This window comes from Culex pipiens, chromosome 3 (assembly GCF_016801865.2).
Source record: "Culex pipiens pallens isolate TS chromosome 3, TS_CPP_V2, whole genome shotgun sequence".
NCBI classification, from domain to species: domain Eukaryota; kingdom Metazoa; phylum Arthropoda; class Insecta; order Diptera; family Culicidae; genus Culex; species Culex pipiens.
Genome location: NC_068939.1, coordinates 4,220,195 through 4,237,087, shown reverse-complemented (window position 1 = coordinate 4,237,087; position 16,893 = coordinate 4,220,195). Strand labels below are relative to the sequence as shown.

At 34.5% G+C, this 16,893-nt stretch overlaps 3 protein-coding genes across 3 annotated transcripts in view; 1 reads left to right on the top strand and 2 right to left on the bottom strand.

The window, feature by feature from the left end:
• The window catches only part of LOC120417839 (uncharacterized), a 70,435-nt gene extending 67,798 nt beyond the window's left edge, over positions 1-2,637 (bottom strand). The window contains exon 1 of the mRNA XM_052710625.1: positions 2,455-2,637. Within this exon, the coding sequence (XP_052566585.1) occupies positions 2,455-2,459 (5 nt within the window). The 5' untranslated portion in view covers positions 2,460-2,637. The remainder of the gene's footprint in view (positions 1-2,454) is intronic.
• A 1,600-nt stretch (positions 2,638-4,237) lies between these two features.
• On the top strand, positions 4,238-4,829 carry LOC120417804 (Golgi-associated plant pathogenesis-related protein 1-like). The gene is made up of 2 exons (XM_052711191.1): positions 4,238-4,245; positions 4,311-4,829. The coding sequence occupies exons 1-2, from the start codon at positions 4,238-4,240 to the stop codon at positions 4,747-4,749; spliced, it is 447 nt and encodes a 148-aa protein (XP_052567151.1). The 3' UTR covers positions 4,750-4,829.
• Positions 4,830-9,710: 4,881 nt separating this feature from the next.
• Positions 9,711-15,032, bottom strand: LOC120417840 (uncharacterized). The gene is made up of 4 exons (XM_039580061.2): positions 14,718-15,032; positions 11,084-11,414; positions 9,897-10,135; positions 9,711-9,836 (listed from the first exon to the last, which is right to left on the bottom strand). Exons 1-4 carry the CDS (start codon positions 14,762-14,764, stop codon positions 9,755-9,757), a joined length of 699 nt encoding a protein of 232 aa, XP_039435995.1. The 5' UTR covers positions 14,765-15,032; the 3' UTR covers positions 9,711-9,754.
• Between the last annotated feature and the right edge of the window lie 1,861 nt (positions 15,033-16,893).

The window sequence follows — 16,893 nt, the reverse complement described above, 5'->3', positions numbered from 1 at the left end:
AGTGTCGAGCACAAAGGCTTTGAACATTGATGTGGGAAATATTCAATTTTTCATTATTTAAACAAGCATTGATGACCGCACGTGGAATGAATGAATTTGAAAGGGTGTTGTGAACGGATCCACTATTCAACATCGTAGAACCAACTGCAAATTGACTTCAGAGGAAACCCAACTGCCATACCCACCACACGAAAATTACAACTAGGATTTGAGAAGCATATCTTATAACTAATTATTGAATTCACTTTTCTTGAAATATGGGCCGTCTAGGATTAAATCAATCAAACAAAAAGTAACACAACTATCTTAGTAAGTTACGGCCATTGATAGCGCCTCTGCATCCAGCACGGTAGTACCAGCACTACAGCAAAAACGGTAGCTTACGACATCGCCGACAGGAACAACAGTCATCGACAACAGCGGCCGACCTCACCAGCAACAGCAGCATCCGTAAAACAGCGATATCAGCAACCGTCATCAGCAGCAGCAGCAAACCGTCATCAGCAACAACAGCAGACATCATCAGCAACAATTTGATCAGCAAGCGTAGTATTTTTTTCTTCAGCAACAGACTTTCAGGAAGGATGGATTCACGGGAAATAAGGGATCGGATTCAAGGGAAAATCGAGGCGGGATGAATGATTTAGCGAGGATAGGTTTGATTGGTGAACTATTTTCACAAATTGACTTTCAGGAGGGGTGGGGATTCACGGAAAAAACTCAAGGAAGGGAAACAAAGGAGGTGGGGGAAGGAGAGAGAGCGCTTTTGAGGAAAGGTTATTTGACGTGGTGGAACAGCTTGTCCAGCGTGTGGCACGCGACGGCATCAGCAGCACCAGGTCCCTTCACGAAAACGACGCCGTCTCTGGAGTAAACCCTCAGCAGCCTCCCCTTCTTCTTGAGTTTCAGAGCCTCACTTCGAATCTGCCTGGCTTGCTCGGTGAGGTTTTCGTTGATGTACACACGGTTGTCACTGTCGAATCCAAAGTTGCGCAAGCTGAGGGTCTTCAGGTTGAGGTAACTGCGGTAGAATTCGTCTCTAACGTTCTTCAGGGCAAATTGGCACACGATTGGAGGCATCGTTCCGGGTGCGATAGGGTCGCGAGCCATACGTCTGAGCGAGACCATGGGGAGTTGATTATCTTTGTACCCAAGTGTGTTTGCCATGTTCCTGAACAGACCGAGCAAATTTTCATTTTGTGTGTAGGGAACCCCAGAGATAAGAATATCTTGAGATCTACCAAGTCGATTGATGCCCTCTGCAGTAATATCCAGGTCATGGCGTATGACGTCCACAGTTTGAGCGATGTTTTGAACACTCGAGTGGCACTCGTTCCGCAACTCGGCAAGCTTGAGCTCGATGCCACCAATACGCTCCTCGAGATCTGTTTTGCAGGAGTCAATTTTGGATTCGATAGTGTTGAATTTTTCTTCCATGATTGTGGCAGAGCTCGAAAACATTCCATGGATTTTGGACCACAGATCAGCCAAATCGGTGACTTCACCCATCTCACTGCCCTGGTTAAGATCGCTGCGAGATCTTTTCAAAGTATTGCCGTCCAAGCTGATAAGTGAGTTCACCGAGGTTGAACGTGTTATCATAGAATGGTTAGAGTTCATTTCAGTGAGTGACCATTACAGCAGCTGTCAGAGTGGTCACTCCGAAAAGGTCACAAGGAAACTAAAGAGATCCAGCAGCAACGTGGTGTATCAATAATGTTGCTAATTGGCGATTTACAGCTAACACCTCTTCTTAAACAGCAGAACTCCACCAGATCGATGACGAGTCAGCTCTCCTGCAGCGGCCAAACAATAACCGTAACTTGTAACGTGGTAATACCGATAGATTTTACGATTTAATCCGCGACGATAACTTTATTTACGTTTGCTTGTTCATCCCTTAGGGTTCAATGGACTGCTGGTTGCTGAGATACAGCCTCTTAAAGTTTAAAATTTGTAAAATTTCCCGCACATACACAAAAAAATTCAATTCCCATAATCGTGAATTGTGTACATGAATTTGAGAACCACGAAGGAATTCATGAGAATTTGCAATATAAACGTGAATTGAATATATTCCTTCGTGGTTCTCAAATTCATAAATACAATTCACAATTTCGTGAATTGACTATTTTCCGTGTACGGAGAAATTGTCCTCAATTAAATTAAATTTCAGTTAAAATAATTTATAGATGCCGTCAGCAAGGGTGAAATTGAGTCTTAGGGGTGAGATTGGGTCATACAAATTTCTACATAATTCTTAAAGTTGTTTGAAAAGCCAAATCGTTAACATTTAACTAATGATGTAAATCAAGTATGTTGACGTGCGACTTGCTACATTTATATATCGGCACTTCGCTGCTAAATGATTCATTCCGATAAGTTTGAATGAAGTACTTTCCACGTTACCACATATTCCAACTAAGGTTCGTTCCCTACTCAATTAATACTTACCTCATGATTCCAATTCCCGCGCTGGTCCAAACACCGTTTTATCAGCTCTAATCCCGAAATGTTTACCCTGTGCAAAGTGCCAAGTTCAAGTTTGGCCTCCCTTATCTGCTCAAACAAAACTACACTGATTTCGTTTTTGACCGATAAACTATAGCAAACACACGCACACGACACCACCAGCGAAATACTTCTCCCCTTGGGGTCCACTTTACAACTGGAGAGCGCTCTACGAAAAATATGTTCTACTCTCGTTTGCTGAAAAGCGTTGAAAGTTTACATGAATCATCTCAGTTACTGATATCGCAAAAAAAAACGTGACGCCCGCTACACCACGTGTGATAAAGTAGAATGGCTGGAAATTTGCGCGCTTTTTCAGTACAGTGAAGCGTGGCCTACTAACATCAAATGACATGGCCTGAAATCAAGATTTTTGAACAAGTTTTCTTCAAATAATTTTAACTTCTTCGAAAAGGTCTAATAGAAAAAGTTTTTTTTTTGCTTTTTGGGTGTTTCCGAAACTGCCTTGAGTCAACAAAATGCAAATTTTGTCCACTTTTTTAAATAAATACTCTGGAATTAAAATAAGACAAAGTTTTTTTTTCAATTTTCCTTCCCTTAAAAACGCCCATTTCTCATTCCTCACAATGCAGTTACAACAACTACTGTTCAATGTGCACGAAATGTGGATTTATGACTCTGGAACGCTTTTCCCCCACACTCATCCCTTTCCCTCTTGGCCGTAACCGCCAATCGCCATATTTGCAACGGAAGGGTTGTGGCCTTTCGGTTGGCTTTAGGGGCGATAAAATTGTCAATTGTCAATATTGGCCCCGCACGATGGTTTTTTACGCGTTCCAGCTGGTGACCCTACTGTGTGCCAATATGTGGAGTACCGTAAATGTATGCAAGATCGAACAATTTTGTTTCAAAATTATAAAAATGCTTTGCATGTCTTAAGAAAATATTTCTAACATTTTTATAAAATGGAAAATATAAATAATTTCAAAATTACTTTCTTCAACGGTAGCTGTTCTCATACTGAATGAAGCAATTGTGTGCTTATGGTTACGGTATGGACAGTAGCCAATTTCCCATGTACGTAGCAAATAATTATATTGGAGTGTCGTGAAAAAACGTAACCAGGAAATGTGACCACGGAACCTACTGAACGAATGTGGTAAGCTTTTTGTTTTATTGTATGGGATGACCAACCCTTCGTTATGGTTTAAAATTGTGGGTGAAAAATGAAGTAAAACATGAAATTCATTGTATTTCAGAAGATTATTTAGTTTATTTTGGAAAAAAATGCCAATCTTTTAAATTAATCCTGCAAAACGAACTAGTTGCAAGACCATTAACAATCAAGTGCAATCCTAAATGCAGCAATTAACCAAGCGCCTCCACCATATCCCACGCTCAATCAAACTTGACCATTTGAAATTGTGATGAACAAAAAGTTAACCCTTGAGTAGCAGGCAAGGTACGTCGGATACACGGACAAGTTGCTATTTCTCCAGCGGGTTTTCAATTTGTCACGCATTTATGAACATAATCAACATTACTCATTCTCGCCGGAACTTCAAACAGACCTGAATTACAATGCGGCTTTATTGGACCAATTTAACAAAGGTTACGATAAGGACGTTTTAATTAGTTCCTACTTAAGAAGAGGCACCCCCTTTCTAAGGGTGAGGTTCTATTTAAAAGAGGTGAAATTGTTCTAAAGAAATCACAGTTAAACTTTCCCCAGCAAAGAGATCGCTTGTCATAATCGTCAAGAACAATGTCAGCGTAAGTAAAACCCATGAAAGTATACTTTCAGGCGATTACTCTAAACGCCTAAATTCCCTCCACAGCCAATTCCAGCAACAGGTCCTCGAAGAACACAACCGACTCCGGTCGCTCCACGCGGCCCCTCCGCTTCAACTCAACCGGACCATGTGCGCGTACGCCCAGGAGTGGGCCGAGGACATTGCCCGGCGGAAGACGCTGCAGCACCGGACGGACAAAAAGTACGGCGAAAATATCTACGCCATCTTTGGGCGGAAGGAGGTTTCCGGCGGGGACGCGGTGGCCAGTTGGTACGGTGAAATTAAGGACTACACCTTTGGGGAGAAGGATCCGGGTGGAAACTTTGGCAAGGTGGGCCACTTTACGCAGGTTGTGTGGAAGAATTGCAAGAAGCTGGGCGTCGGAATGGCCACCAACGGGGACAGCGTGTTTGTGGTGTGCAATTACGATCCGCCGGGGAATTATAAGAATCAGTATGCGGATAATGTGAAGGTGGCAAAGTGACGGATATGCTGTAGGCAAATCTATGTTTGATAGATTGTAATAGAATTTGATTTAAAAAAATTAAATATAATAGAAAATTTAAAAATTAAAAAAAGATTAAAAAAGAATAAAAAAGTGAATCAAAACTAAGGTTTGATAAATTGAACTTATTTGTACCATATGAAGGAAGCAAAAAACAAGTTTCCAATGAATATAGACGTGTAATCAGACTACTGTAAACCGGGGTGACTTTTATAGGATTACAATTTGTTTTGGGAATATTTTCCAACAGGTAAGTTTTTTCTCAAGATTATTATTTTTAAAACATGTACTGGGTAGGTAACACAAAGTCCATGCACTATTTTGAAGAAAAATTCAATAGTTTTTAGAAAAATAGTTAAGTTCAAAATTCTTAGATTAAACTCCGGGGTGACTTTGATAGTCATAGTTTTTCTTGATAAAATCATATTTAAGATTGAACGTTAATTGTACCATCACTAAAGTAGCTGATATAGTTTTGAAGAAACAAAATCAATGTTTATATTTAGTTAACTAAGTTTATAAGCTTTTTAACAAAATACATATCAATTTCAGGTAAATTTTTTAAAAAGTCGGAATTTTGCCTGAAATTTGTTAATACTAGTTTTGTTTACAAAATTATCGATTTATATTGCATTTTATACTGAATTCGAAGCACGAATCATAAGTTTTCACATTTTACATGAAATTTATTCAACTGAAATTGCCTATAAATTTGAAGATTTTTTTAATTGTGTTTCAAAAACACATATTATTTATTATTTACAAACTTTTTTAACCTTCTACTAGTGGAAAATTGTCCAAAGAATCCGAAAATGCATTCCATTTTCAGATTCAAAATCAAGTTGATTGAGAAAATCATGACACTTTGAGAAGTTTAAAATATTGACTTTCATCAACATTTTCTTAACTATAGTTAACTAACTTTTTAAACTTTTCAAAATTTTATGAAAAGTTCTTCTTGAGATACTTTGAACAATTCTCTACCACAGTTAATATGATTCTAATCCATTCCGTATCTATCAAAGTCACCCCGGCTATCAAAGTCACCCCGTTTTACGGTACCATAAGCTAGAATGACATTGATAGGATTTCAATTTATTTTTTCAAATAATTTTCAACCGATTAGACTTCTCTCACGATTTATATTTTAAAACATGTACTGGAATAGGCTCCAAATGTAAAAGTATGCTTTCTCAAAAAAGTTTGCGCTTCAGCGCTTCAAAATTTATTATAAATATCAATTTTAATTGCCATCAAAACCAATATTGTAGCACGAATTAAAATCAAAATCAAATTTGCACATATCAATAAAGGGGTTCTACTGAAAAATCCTTTGAATTTTTTTCAATTCTGTTTAAATAACACCTAATTTTGTTTAACTTAGAAACATTACGGGAATAAAAATATTCACATGTTTTTATTTCACATTTTAACACGAAAAATAATTTGCGCAAAATCATTATTTTTGATATATGTTTCAATATGTTTAAGTGGATAAAAAAAAAACAGCTTTTGAGCGGCCAGCAATGAAAAACAAATCTGACAGCGTAGCCATTTTTTTTAACCGATAATATTTTTATGGGAAAAATCTTGCAAATTCACGTATATTTTACATTGTAAATTGGAACAATAGTTGCTTATGTATCGGCAATTTGTCCTGCTTCTTACTGTGGCTGTATTTCGGTAAGTAGAAGTCCAATATTCAAGGTTTCTGAGACCAATTTAAAGGGCATTTTCTGAACCTTCCGGACAAAAAAAATCTCTTGATTTGAGCATGAGACTATTGAAAAAACGAAGAAAAAACTAAAACTTTAAGTTGGGTTCACCACGAAATCGATTCACTTTAAAAACATTCCTTAAAGTAATTTCTGTTTCCAAATCCAAAATGAAGTGATGTTTTTTTCGATCGTTTTTTTTAGGGTTTTAAAACTTTTTTTTTTTGGGAAATTGGCAACAATGCTAAATTTTATTTTTTAACTGGCTGGATCATAACTCAAAAAGTTGTTTTTTTATCCTCCAAAACATATCAAAATCATTTAAAATTTTCAAAAGTTACGTAATTGCGTTTTTTGTGTTGAAATGTAAAAATAAAAAAAGAGTATTGTTTGAGTGTAGGGGAGAGTGTGGAGACTTGATCCCCTTTTTTGTATCGCACATAGCTCTGTCAATTTCTCACAAAACTATACACTTTTTGCATGAATTGAAAGCTTAAACATTCATCTATGTTTGGCTAATAAGGGTATTTCATCAGATGAACTCTTCTAATCATGCCAAGCGTTTCAAAAAAAAATAAACCGGCATTTTAAAAATGTTAGGGGTAACTTGATCCCCCTTTCAACATTTTGAAGAAATCTTAAGCAAAATGTTTCTTATTCAACCAAACTTTAAATTTTCTGTAAGTTACAGCAATTTCACATAAAACCTGTACGTTTGTGTTCAAAATATAACAGGTTTAATACGTGAAATATTTAAAAACTTAAAATATTATTTTTTGCAATTCCGTCGTGAAACTACTTAATTTTCCTGTCATTCTTGAACGACGAAATAGCCTACTTTTCTGTACCAAAAATAACAGAAGCGAATAGCAACACTTTTCAAAATAAATGCTGAAAGTTCTACTTTTCAGCACTGAAATGGGTGCTGAAAAAATGAACTTTTCAGCACTTGTTTCGAAAAGTAACACATTTCAATATTTTTTTGAATCAAACGATTTATTGACGAAAAACATGAAAATTTGACATAAAATTTCACTGAATGGGTTTTTTTTCGGAATTGAGCAATTCTCTACGAAATCGGTATTTTTTCTTCAATTTTAATTTTTGTATTTTTTAATCCGACTGAAACTTTTTTGGTGCCTTCGGTATGCCCAAAGAAGCCATTTTGCATCATTAGTTTGTCCATATAATTTTTACAAATTTGGCAGCTGTCCATACAAAAATGATGTATGAAAATTCAAAAATCTGTATCTTTTGAAGGAATTTTTTGATCGATTTGGTGTCTTCGGCAAAGTTGTAGGTATGGATATGGACTACACTGGAAAAAAATAATACACGGTAAAAAAAATTTGGTGATTTTTTTATTTAACTTTTTATCACTAAAACTTGATTTACAAAAAAACACTATTTTTAATTTTTTTTATTTTTTGATATGTTTTAGAGGACATAAAATGCCAACTTTTCAGAAATTTCCAGGTTGTGCAAAAAATCGTTGACCGAGTTATGAATTTTTTAATCAATACTGATTTTTTCAAAAAATCGAAATTTTGGTCGTAAAAATTTTTCAACTTCATTTTTCGATGTAAAATCACATTTGCAATCAAAAAGTACTTTAGTGAAATTTTGATAAAGTGCACCGTTTTCAAGTTATAGCCATATTTAAGTGACTTTTTTGAAAATAGTCGCAGTTTTTTATTTTTTTAAATTAGTGCCCAGTTTTGAAAAAAATATTTTTGAAAAGCTGAGAAAATTCTCTATATTTTGCTTCTTCGGACTTTGTTGATACGACCTTTAGTTGCTGAGATATTGCAATGCAAAGGTTTAAAAACAGGAAAATTGATGTTTTTTAAGTCTCACTCAAACAACCCACCATTTTCTATCGTCAATATCTCAGCAACTAATGGTCCGATTTTCAATGTTAAAATATGAAACATTTGTGAAATTTTTCGATCTTTTCGAAAAAAATATTTTCAAAATTTTCAAATCAAGACTAACATTTTAAAAAGGCCAAACATTGAATATTATTATTAATAGTATGACGATAAATTTAACATCAAATGCGTAAGGGTTTTGAAGTTGATAAGTTCATCAAACAATTCATGTATAAAAAATATTTTTTTGAATAATTTTTGAGTGTTTTCTATACATATCAAAACAAAGAAAAAAGATCTCTTGGAAGTTTTGTGCAGCTCGTTTTAGAAAAATGTGTGTAACTATCTAAACATTTTTTTATTTTTTTCTTTGTTTTCTACAATGAGTTTTAGTTAATTTCGCACAACTTTCTAGAACAAAGCTAATTGTTTTACCCACATGCTGACGAGATACAGGCTTGGGATCAAGTGTCCCCGAGGATCAAGTCTCCCCACTCTCCCCTACCATTTTTTTCCGAATTGTCCTATACCACTTTGCCGAAGACATAAAATTTATCTGAAGGCAGAGGCGGCACGTGGTCAACATGTTTACCTGTTCAAAAAATCTTTTGGGTAATTTTTAAGTTTTAGGCTTAATTTTATTTAAAAAAATAACTTTTATGCATAACAAAGACAAAAAAATTAGATGATGTTAGAAATTTGGATGAGACAATTGTTGATCACTTTATTTTTATTTAAATAGAAACTTTTTAAAATTACAACAATGATCATTCTTTTTTGGGAAAAGTGTTAAATTTAAATGCTTTTTACATTGTAGTTTTCTATAATTAGCTAGTTTTGTAAATAAAAAAAAAACCTTAATCAAAACAAACTTTTTGGCGTAATCCAACCACAAATTCTTCCCGTGAGATTTCTTTAAACTGACATCGCTAATGGTCGATTAGATTAGATTAGAGCAAAACTTATTTATTATTCGCACTAAGCAAACATTCCGGATATTGACCATTCTAATCCTAAAACCGTGTGCTCTAGTTTCACGGTCCTTTTCAAAATTTCCCAAAAAAAATTAATAATGATAAAAACTATAATTTTCATTTAACAAAATCTCGTGCAATCGATTGGACGCTGTTTAACGTTTATTTTTGCATTTACGAAACAACATGCAGCAATTTTGATTTTTTTTTATTAGACAAAATTGTATGTTATTTTATATGTTGAACGTATTTTATTTGCTTTTATAAAAATATAAATATAAATATTTAAACATGATTAAGTAACATGAAAATACAAATATAATTTCGATCTTTGGTTGTGAACTTGTTCTATGGAATGAATAAAATACGTACAATTTAAATTACAGTAAACTTTGGTGACAATATTTATCATTTGGAGACCATTTTAACTAGAGGTAACATTTGAGGCATATTTTCCCATGAAGTTTCCGGGAGGATCATAGTTGCAGACAATGTAGACGTTGTTGCTAAAAAGCATCAAAACAATTAGTAAAATATTAATAATCAGAAATGTTTACACTCCTTACCCATTCTTCGCCATCCCAACGCCCAGCTCCCGTGACTCCTTCCACACAACCTGCGTAAAGTGTCCCACCTGAGAAAAGTTTCCCGGACTAGGCTGTCCAAACCGGTAGTGTTTAATCTCGTCGTACCACGACTTCACAGCATCCTCCCCACCAACGACAGTCTTCCCAAAGCACGCGTACAGATTCTCCCCGTACCGGTTATTGGACCGATGCTGCATCGTGTTCCGGGCGGCCAGGTTCTGTTTGGAATTTAAAGGGAAAGTGATTAGTCATCAACACTGTCGATGGTATTAGCTCAGCCGTCTAACTATGCATGACTAAGGTCGGACGTCTGGTCTGGTGTCTGTCGGCGCAACCATGCTTATCTCCTCGCTGGGGGACACTCGAATGTGAATATTCATCAAGTGGGAAAAGCACGCGTGCTTCAGGGAGTTCAAAGTACTGCTAATAACTCAACAATACTAAAAAGAATTTGATTCCATGTTTTGGAATAAAACAATTTCAGCTGCAAGTTATATGTCTAACTGTTAATACGTATAAAAAAAATATCACAACGATTTTAGAATCTTGAAAATGCCACAAAAGTTTCATGTCCTTACTATGTTTCATACAAATTTCTACTAATCGAAAAAAAAAATCTTAATTCCTAAGCATGAATGAATCGTCCACTATTACAGTATTACATGAGTTTCTTAGTGGCACGTTGATGATTATTTTTTTCTTGTTTCTTCATAAATTAAATAAAACCTAACAATCTAGAGACGTCATTTACAAGTAAACGAAGAAAATCAATTTAACATTTACTGGATTTTTAATCACTAAGTTACACAGAAACCTTATCTACCTTTTCTGAGTTAACAGACTTTTTCTTTTAAAAAAAGCACCATTCCCAGCCATTCAATTAGAATTTAAGATAATGATTTCTGATTCACCCTATTTTAGTGCCTCACAAACAAAAGCAAGTACTTTATTGGTACAAAAAAATATTACTTCCGCTCTTCTTATCACGTTTAGATACGGTGAAGTCGAGACAAATTGTATCTAAAAATAAATGCACAATCAGAACTCTGTTTGAAATGTTAAAAATTAAAAAAGACTTCTTTTAATCCACCAAGCGTTTCCACCAACAAACCTAAAAAAGACACCACAAATTGCAACTTGCGCAAGGTCAGTTCGTTGATACTCACGTTAGCCCATTCCTGTGCGTATCGACTGATTGCCGGATTGAGCTTCAACGGCTGGGCCGAATGTCGCGCACGTAGCCGATTGTGCTCCTCCAAAACGGTCTGCTCAAAGGATGATGACGACGACGTGGAAGTCGATGACGGAGTGGCCTTTGCCGTTGGACAAACGGTGGATTTCTGGGGTAGCAGCACCTGGGCAGCCAACGACGGGGTGTTTTTGGTCCACGTTACATTCTGGCAGTTTTGAAAGTTTTCAAAGTTCTGGAAGTTTGACGATGACGACGAGGAGAAACACGAGCTGCTGGATTGCGTGACGGTGGTCACGGTTCGCTGGCTGGAATAATTAGTTGGGCACGGTGGGATGGAGAAAAGTGCTATTAGAAAAAAATCATCTAAATTTAATGCGTGTTTATTCATAACATTATATCAAAACTTTTCTTAGGAGTGTCATAGTATCATAAACTTTTTTGTTACCCTTGAAACCAATTCACTAATGTTCTCAAAGCACTTCGAATCCAACCCATCACAGTGAAATTTGTTAAAGACAAATAAATTTAATTTGCATTAAAAATACAATAAAAATTTAAAACCTTATTCATTGAATATGACATTAGTTCAAGACTTACTACGGTACTAAATTGGGAAAAAATAACAATTGTTAACAGTCAATTTGCAGATATTAAATTTATAGCAAAAATGCGCATTTTTAATTAAGCGATTCCACGACAAACCAATACATAAATCATTAAGCACCATGCGTCTCCTACAATATGTATTAGAAACTAATTTCGATGGAGAAGCATGGTACTTTGAATTCGATTGATTTACATACCGAAATCCGATAATTTTGTTTCAAAGGATAATATCTCAGAATTCTGTTAATGAATTTTTAAAAGTTTGGATTTGTTACGTAAAAAATCCTGAAAATTCATAGGATTTTTTTAGCTGTGAGCTCTTTGGTCTAGACCATCAACTCAAAAAACAAAGTTTTAATTTGATGCCGTTCCGAAGCTATTTTTTTTTAAATGTGTTTTTTGCTTTTTTAGACCACCCCATTTTGGACAAGGACTCCCATGCCAAATTAGAGCCAAATCGGAGCATTTTTGATCTGGGTCCTGCTGGTTTTACGTGGAATCGCTGTATAAATAAACCTACCCAGTGGAAATTTTGATCTAGAGCCTAAAATCCAACGAGCCCTAGTAGAGCGTCTATAATTAAAGTTACTAAAAAATCGCCAAAAAATAAATATTGAGATATTTTTTACCATTCCAAAACCGACAGAGATTAAGACACAGTGGCCACTGGGAACCTGCTATAACCTGTGCTCTTTTCATGAAAAGTAGGCCATTTTGTTTTTTACATGGAGATTAGGGTGGTTCAAATCCGGGTTTCCTCGGGGCAACCCCCTTAAATCAAAGATTGACCCATCACTAGGCTAAATTCTCAATTTGAGCTCATTCTAAAACAGTTGCTTTTCTCCATACCTGTTGACAATTTTTCCCTTACAAAGTTCAAGGGCTTAGAGGGAGGGGATCCCGTGGTCAGATTGAGCTCAAATTTGGAATTTAGCCTAGTGATGTGTCAATCTTCAATTTTCGCCCCGAGGAATCCCGGGTTTGGACCACCCTAATGGAGATACCAGCATCGAAGAAGATTGAGGATCGATGCTCTAGAAGGACAGGAAGTGTAAAAGGTTTTGCTACGGAAGCGCTTCATCCTGGTTCAACTGTCATTTCCAGGTTTGTTTTATTTCAGATTTATTTGCTTTAAATTATCTGTATAATAAAGTTCCTGGATATGAAAATATGATCTGCTACGACACCAGAAATTGGTAATATATTACAGAGGCAAATAAAATTCTCAACTGCTAAGGCCTTGAAAATAATTTGAAAATCTACGCTTATCGTTGATGGAGTCTCTCCCAGAACCAGGATCAACCTTCATTCAAGAAAAAATATAACTAATTTTATGGTTTAGATATTAGCCATAACGGTATGTGTTATATATTTTCCTTCTGTGGTTGTACATTTCAAAAGAAAAAAGTCACTAAAGGTTTGGAGTATCTAGTTTTTAAATTTTCAAATATTTCTTCAGAAATGAACAATTAATGACATTTTCAAGTTATACGTACTCTTAAAAACATATTATGTTGATTTTAAATAATTTCGCATCCATTTTAACGATTTGCGAGACATTTCTATATGAGGAACTGACTTGCCTTTATTTTGCATATGGGACAGCACGAAAGTCATATTTATTTTGGATTTTTTAGAACAAACAATACTTTTTTTATTCAATAGTCTAAAAGTACATGTAAAATTAAAACTTTTGTTAAGTTTATCTCATTTTTTACAAAAATACATATGGGACGGACTAGATTAGAGCGGCAGTATTCCAATCGACGAAGTTAAAATTTAAAATTTGTTTTGAAAATTTTACATGGATTCATTTAATAAAAGGAGATTGAATTGAAACATTTGGTTTCTTAAAATGGTTCCACATTAGGGTGACAAGAAAACATGGAAATCTCGGAAAACCTTAAGAGATACCTGGTTTGATTTTTTATGTAAAAATAAGTAACTGTGCTAATTTTGAGCCAAATCGGTTAATGTATAAGGGTCTCTTTTTATCGTTGAAGTTTGTATAGGAAAACCGCAAAAATGCGTGGGGAAAAACAAAAAATTTCAAAATTCAAAATTTAAATGTGTTGGATCATTGTCAAGTTTGAGATTCTTGAGTAAAATTTTATGAAAAAGTAAACCCTGACGAGTTTTTATCGATTTAGAGAAGACGTTGTTCTATGAAAACAATTATTATCACCAGCTTTAACGATCTGTAGCGACCCTTAAACCTTAACCGATTTCGCTCAAAATTTTCACAGTTACTTATTTTTGCCTACACAGAAAAAGATGATGGTAATATTCATCAGGGAATGGTGACAGATTTGAGGGCTTTTGTTAATTTGATTTGGTTTACCGCGGTGGATTTTCTTGAAATAATTCGAACTGTCAAAAATCCACCAAAGGATCTACCGGTGGATACTTTTCTACCACAGTTTTTTTGTATGATCCATGTGGTAGATGTTTTGGTGGATTTTTGACAGTTCGAATTATTTCAAGAAAATCCACCGCGGTTAACCAAATCAAATTAACAAAAGCCCTTTAATGTCAAAAAATGTGTTTTACGTCAGAAACTGTTGAATTTCATCAGTTTTGCTAACTGATCAGGTTTACATTTTTACTCATTTTTTAGGTAATATTACTCTAAAAAGAGGTATATTAAACCAACCTAATGTTCAACCTTCCAAAATTCACCTTTTTTCTGTGTAAGTAATCGAATCAGGGGTTATCCCTGAGGTCGATTTTTTTATTGTCACCCTAATAACCGTTCGATGGAGACGCGTGGTACAAAATGTGATAAAAAAATTTGTTTGTTTGTTATACGCATTTCTCAAAAAAAAAATCACAAAAATCTGCCGATTTCTTCTCCGCAACAATTTGCACACTACCGTGATCTCAATTCAAGCCGCGAGAATTAGGTCACAGTTCTACGCGGGAGAATTCAACTTTTTTTATTTTAATTAAAGCGTTCGCTTCGGTTGTGATAACTATTCTCGATTCTTTTTTTTACGACCTACCCGCCACATCCTTGCTTGTAGACGGTCACTTTCCTCGTGAACGACATTACGAACTAAACTCGGAGCCGGGAGGCTTGGCCGCTTTGATGTTTTGTTCCGTTATTATTATTGTTATTATTTGCAACACTCGGGGCCTGGCAGAATAACTGCAGTCACACTTTATAAACTCACACGACCCGCCACTCCAACCGCTAGTGAGGATGATTAAATTAACGAACAAAACGCGATAAACGCTAGGGGAATAAGGAAGGACGAGCGCGCGCGAAGTGATCCAGCCAAGTGGCAACCGTCGAATGAGTTGATGATGCACTGGGGCAGAATATTTTATACACATGTACTAAGTATGTTCGATGGGAATGTCTCTGTTGCGTGTTTTGTCAACAAAGTGGTTCGGCGCAAAAATGTTGCTGATAAGGAGAGCTGGCAACTTCTTGGAAATTTAAACGGAAATCGAATTTATTGATCTTGTTATCAGGGAATTTATACGTAATCATAAAGTATATTTTTCGATACATGTGATTCATAAAATATAAAATTCAGTCCAGACTCGATTATTCGAAGTCCCCGTAAATATTCCTATTTGGGTAAATGAATCACAAAAACTGCATTTTTATGTTTTCGACCGTTAACCTCAAACATGCTCTAATTATTTGAAAATTGTTAATCCAAGACGACCAAAATGCATTCTCTTTACGCCAATCCAGGGCTCAACCAATCGCTTTAAAATTTTGGCTGGTTGTTTTGGACCACAGAAAGAACCAAAAAAATATGTTGTTGATATCGATTCCACGCTTCTGTCCCACAATTCCCAAGTCACCCTGTTCATGTTGAATATTAAATATTGAAATTAAAAGTCAAAATTTTAATACTTCAATGAAAAAGTTGTTGGAAAATGCATTACACTAGTAATTAGTTTTGACGAAAAATATTATTTTGCGAAAATGAAAATTCCGGTGCTGTACATCGAAAATTCACTGAATTTGAAACAATTTTTAAACAAACATATAAAAATGATTAAATTACAGGAAAATTCTTTTCAGCTGATGAGCTCAAAATTTCATTTAATACTGATGTATTTTGAAATAAAATATTTTTGCCTCCTGATTTTTCGGACCTATTTTGAAGGAGGGGGTGGGACAAAAACTTTGAAAAATATTTGCAACTGCCTACACAACATTTTATTTTTTTGGCTTTCAAGAATATTAAAAAATACATTAATTTTTGAATATTCTTGACTCAAGGCGGTTTCAAAAACACTCAAGAAGCAATATTTTAAAATTTTCAATATTGGATTTAAAAAACAACTCTAGATTCTGTCATACTTTTGGTTTTTAAAAAAGAATTGGAATTTAAAATTTTGATTTTTTTTATGTTTATATGCCAAGTATTCAAAAATAAACAAAAATTCAAACTTAAAAAATTCAAAATCAGAATCGAAGAATGAAAATGGAAACTTCAAAAAAAATCCAGAAGTAAAAAAAATAAGAAATGCAGAAATTCAAAGTACAAATATGCCAAAATCCAAAAATTAAAATTTGATAATTTTAAAAATAGTTTTCTTTTTAATTGTGCTAAATTTTTTTTATCGAAATTCAAGGATTAAAGAATTCAGAGATTTAAAAATTCAATTGAAAATTTAAAATCAAACTTTAATTTAACTGAAATTTTAAAATTCGAAAATTTTTATGTGAAAAATTAAAATACAGTTCGTGTATTCTTATATTACTCAGAATGTAGGTCTCAGGCCTCTCATTTTAGGGTCCTTTTTCAAAATAAAAAATGCGATATGGGTTTCTTATGTACATCGAACCTTTTGAAAAAATAAGCAAGATTTTTTGCAATCTAAGATGGCGGCAAAATTTGTAGCATTTCAGAATTTAGGAATCTTTTTTTCATTTTTACGGTTTAAATTCTCTGAATCATTATATTTTGTAAGTTTAAGAATTATGGAACGTCTCTAGAGTTTTTTTTAAAGGTCCTATAAACTATTGTCTTTTGCATGTTTATAGGACCTATTAAAAAAAAAAACCAAAAAAAAACTGTAAGTCTGATCGTTAATATAATATCATGACATTTTTATTTTTTTTGTTTTCTTTTGAATTTTAAAATGTTAAAATTTTTAAATTATATTTTTTTGAATTTTTTTCTATATATTGATTTAAAAAATTAAAAATAT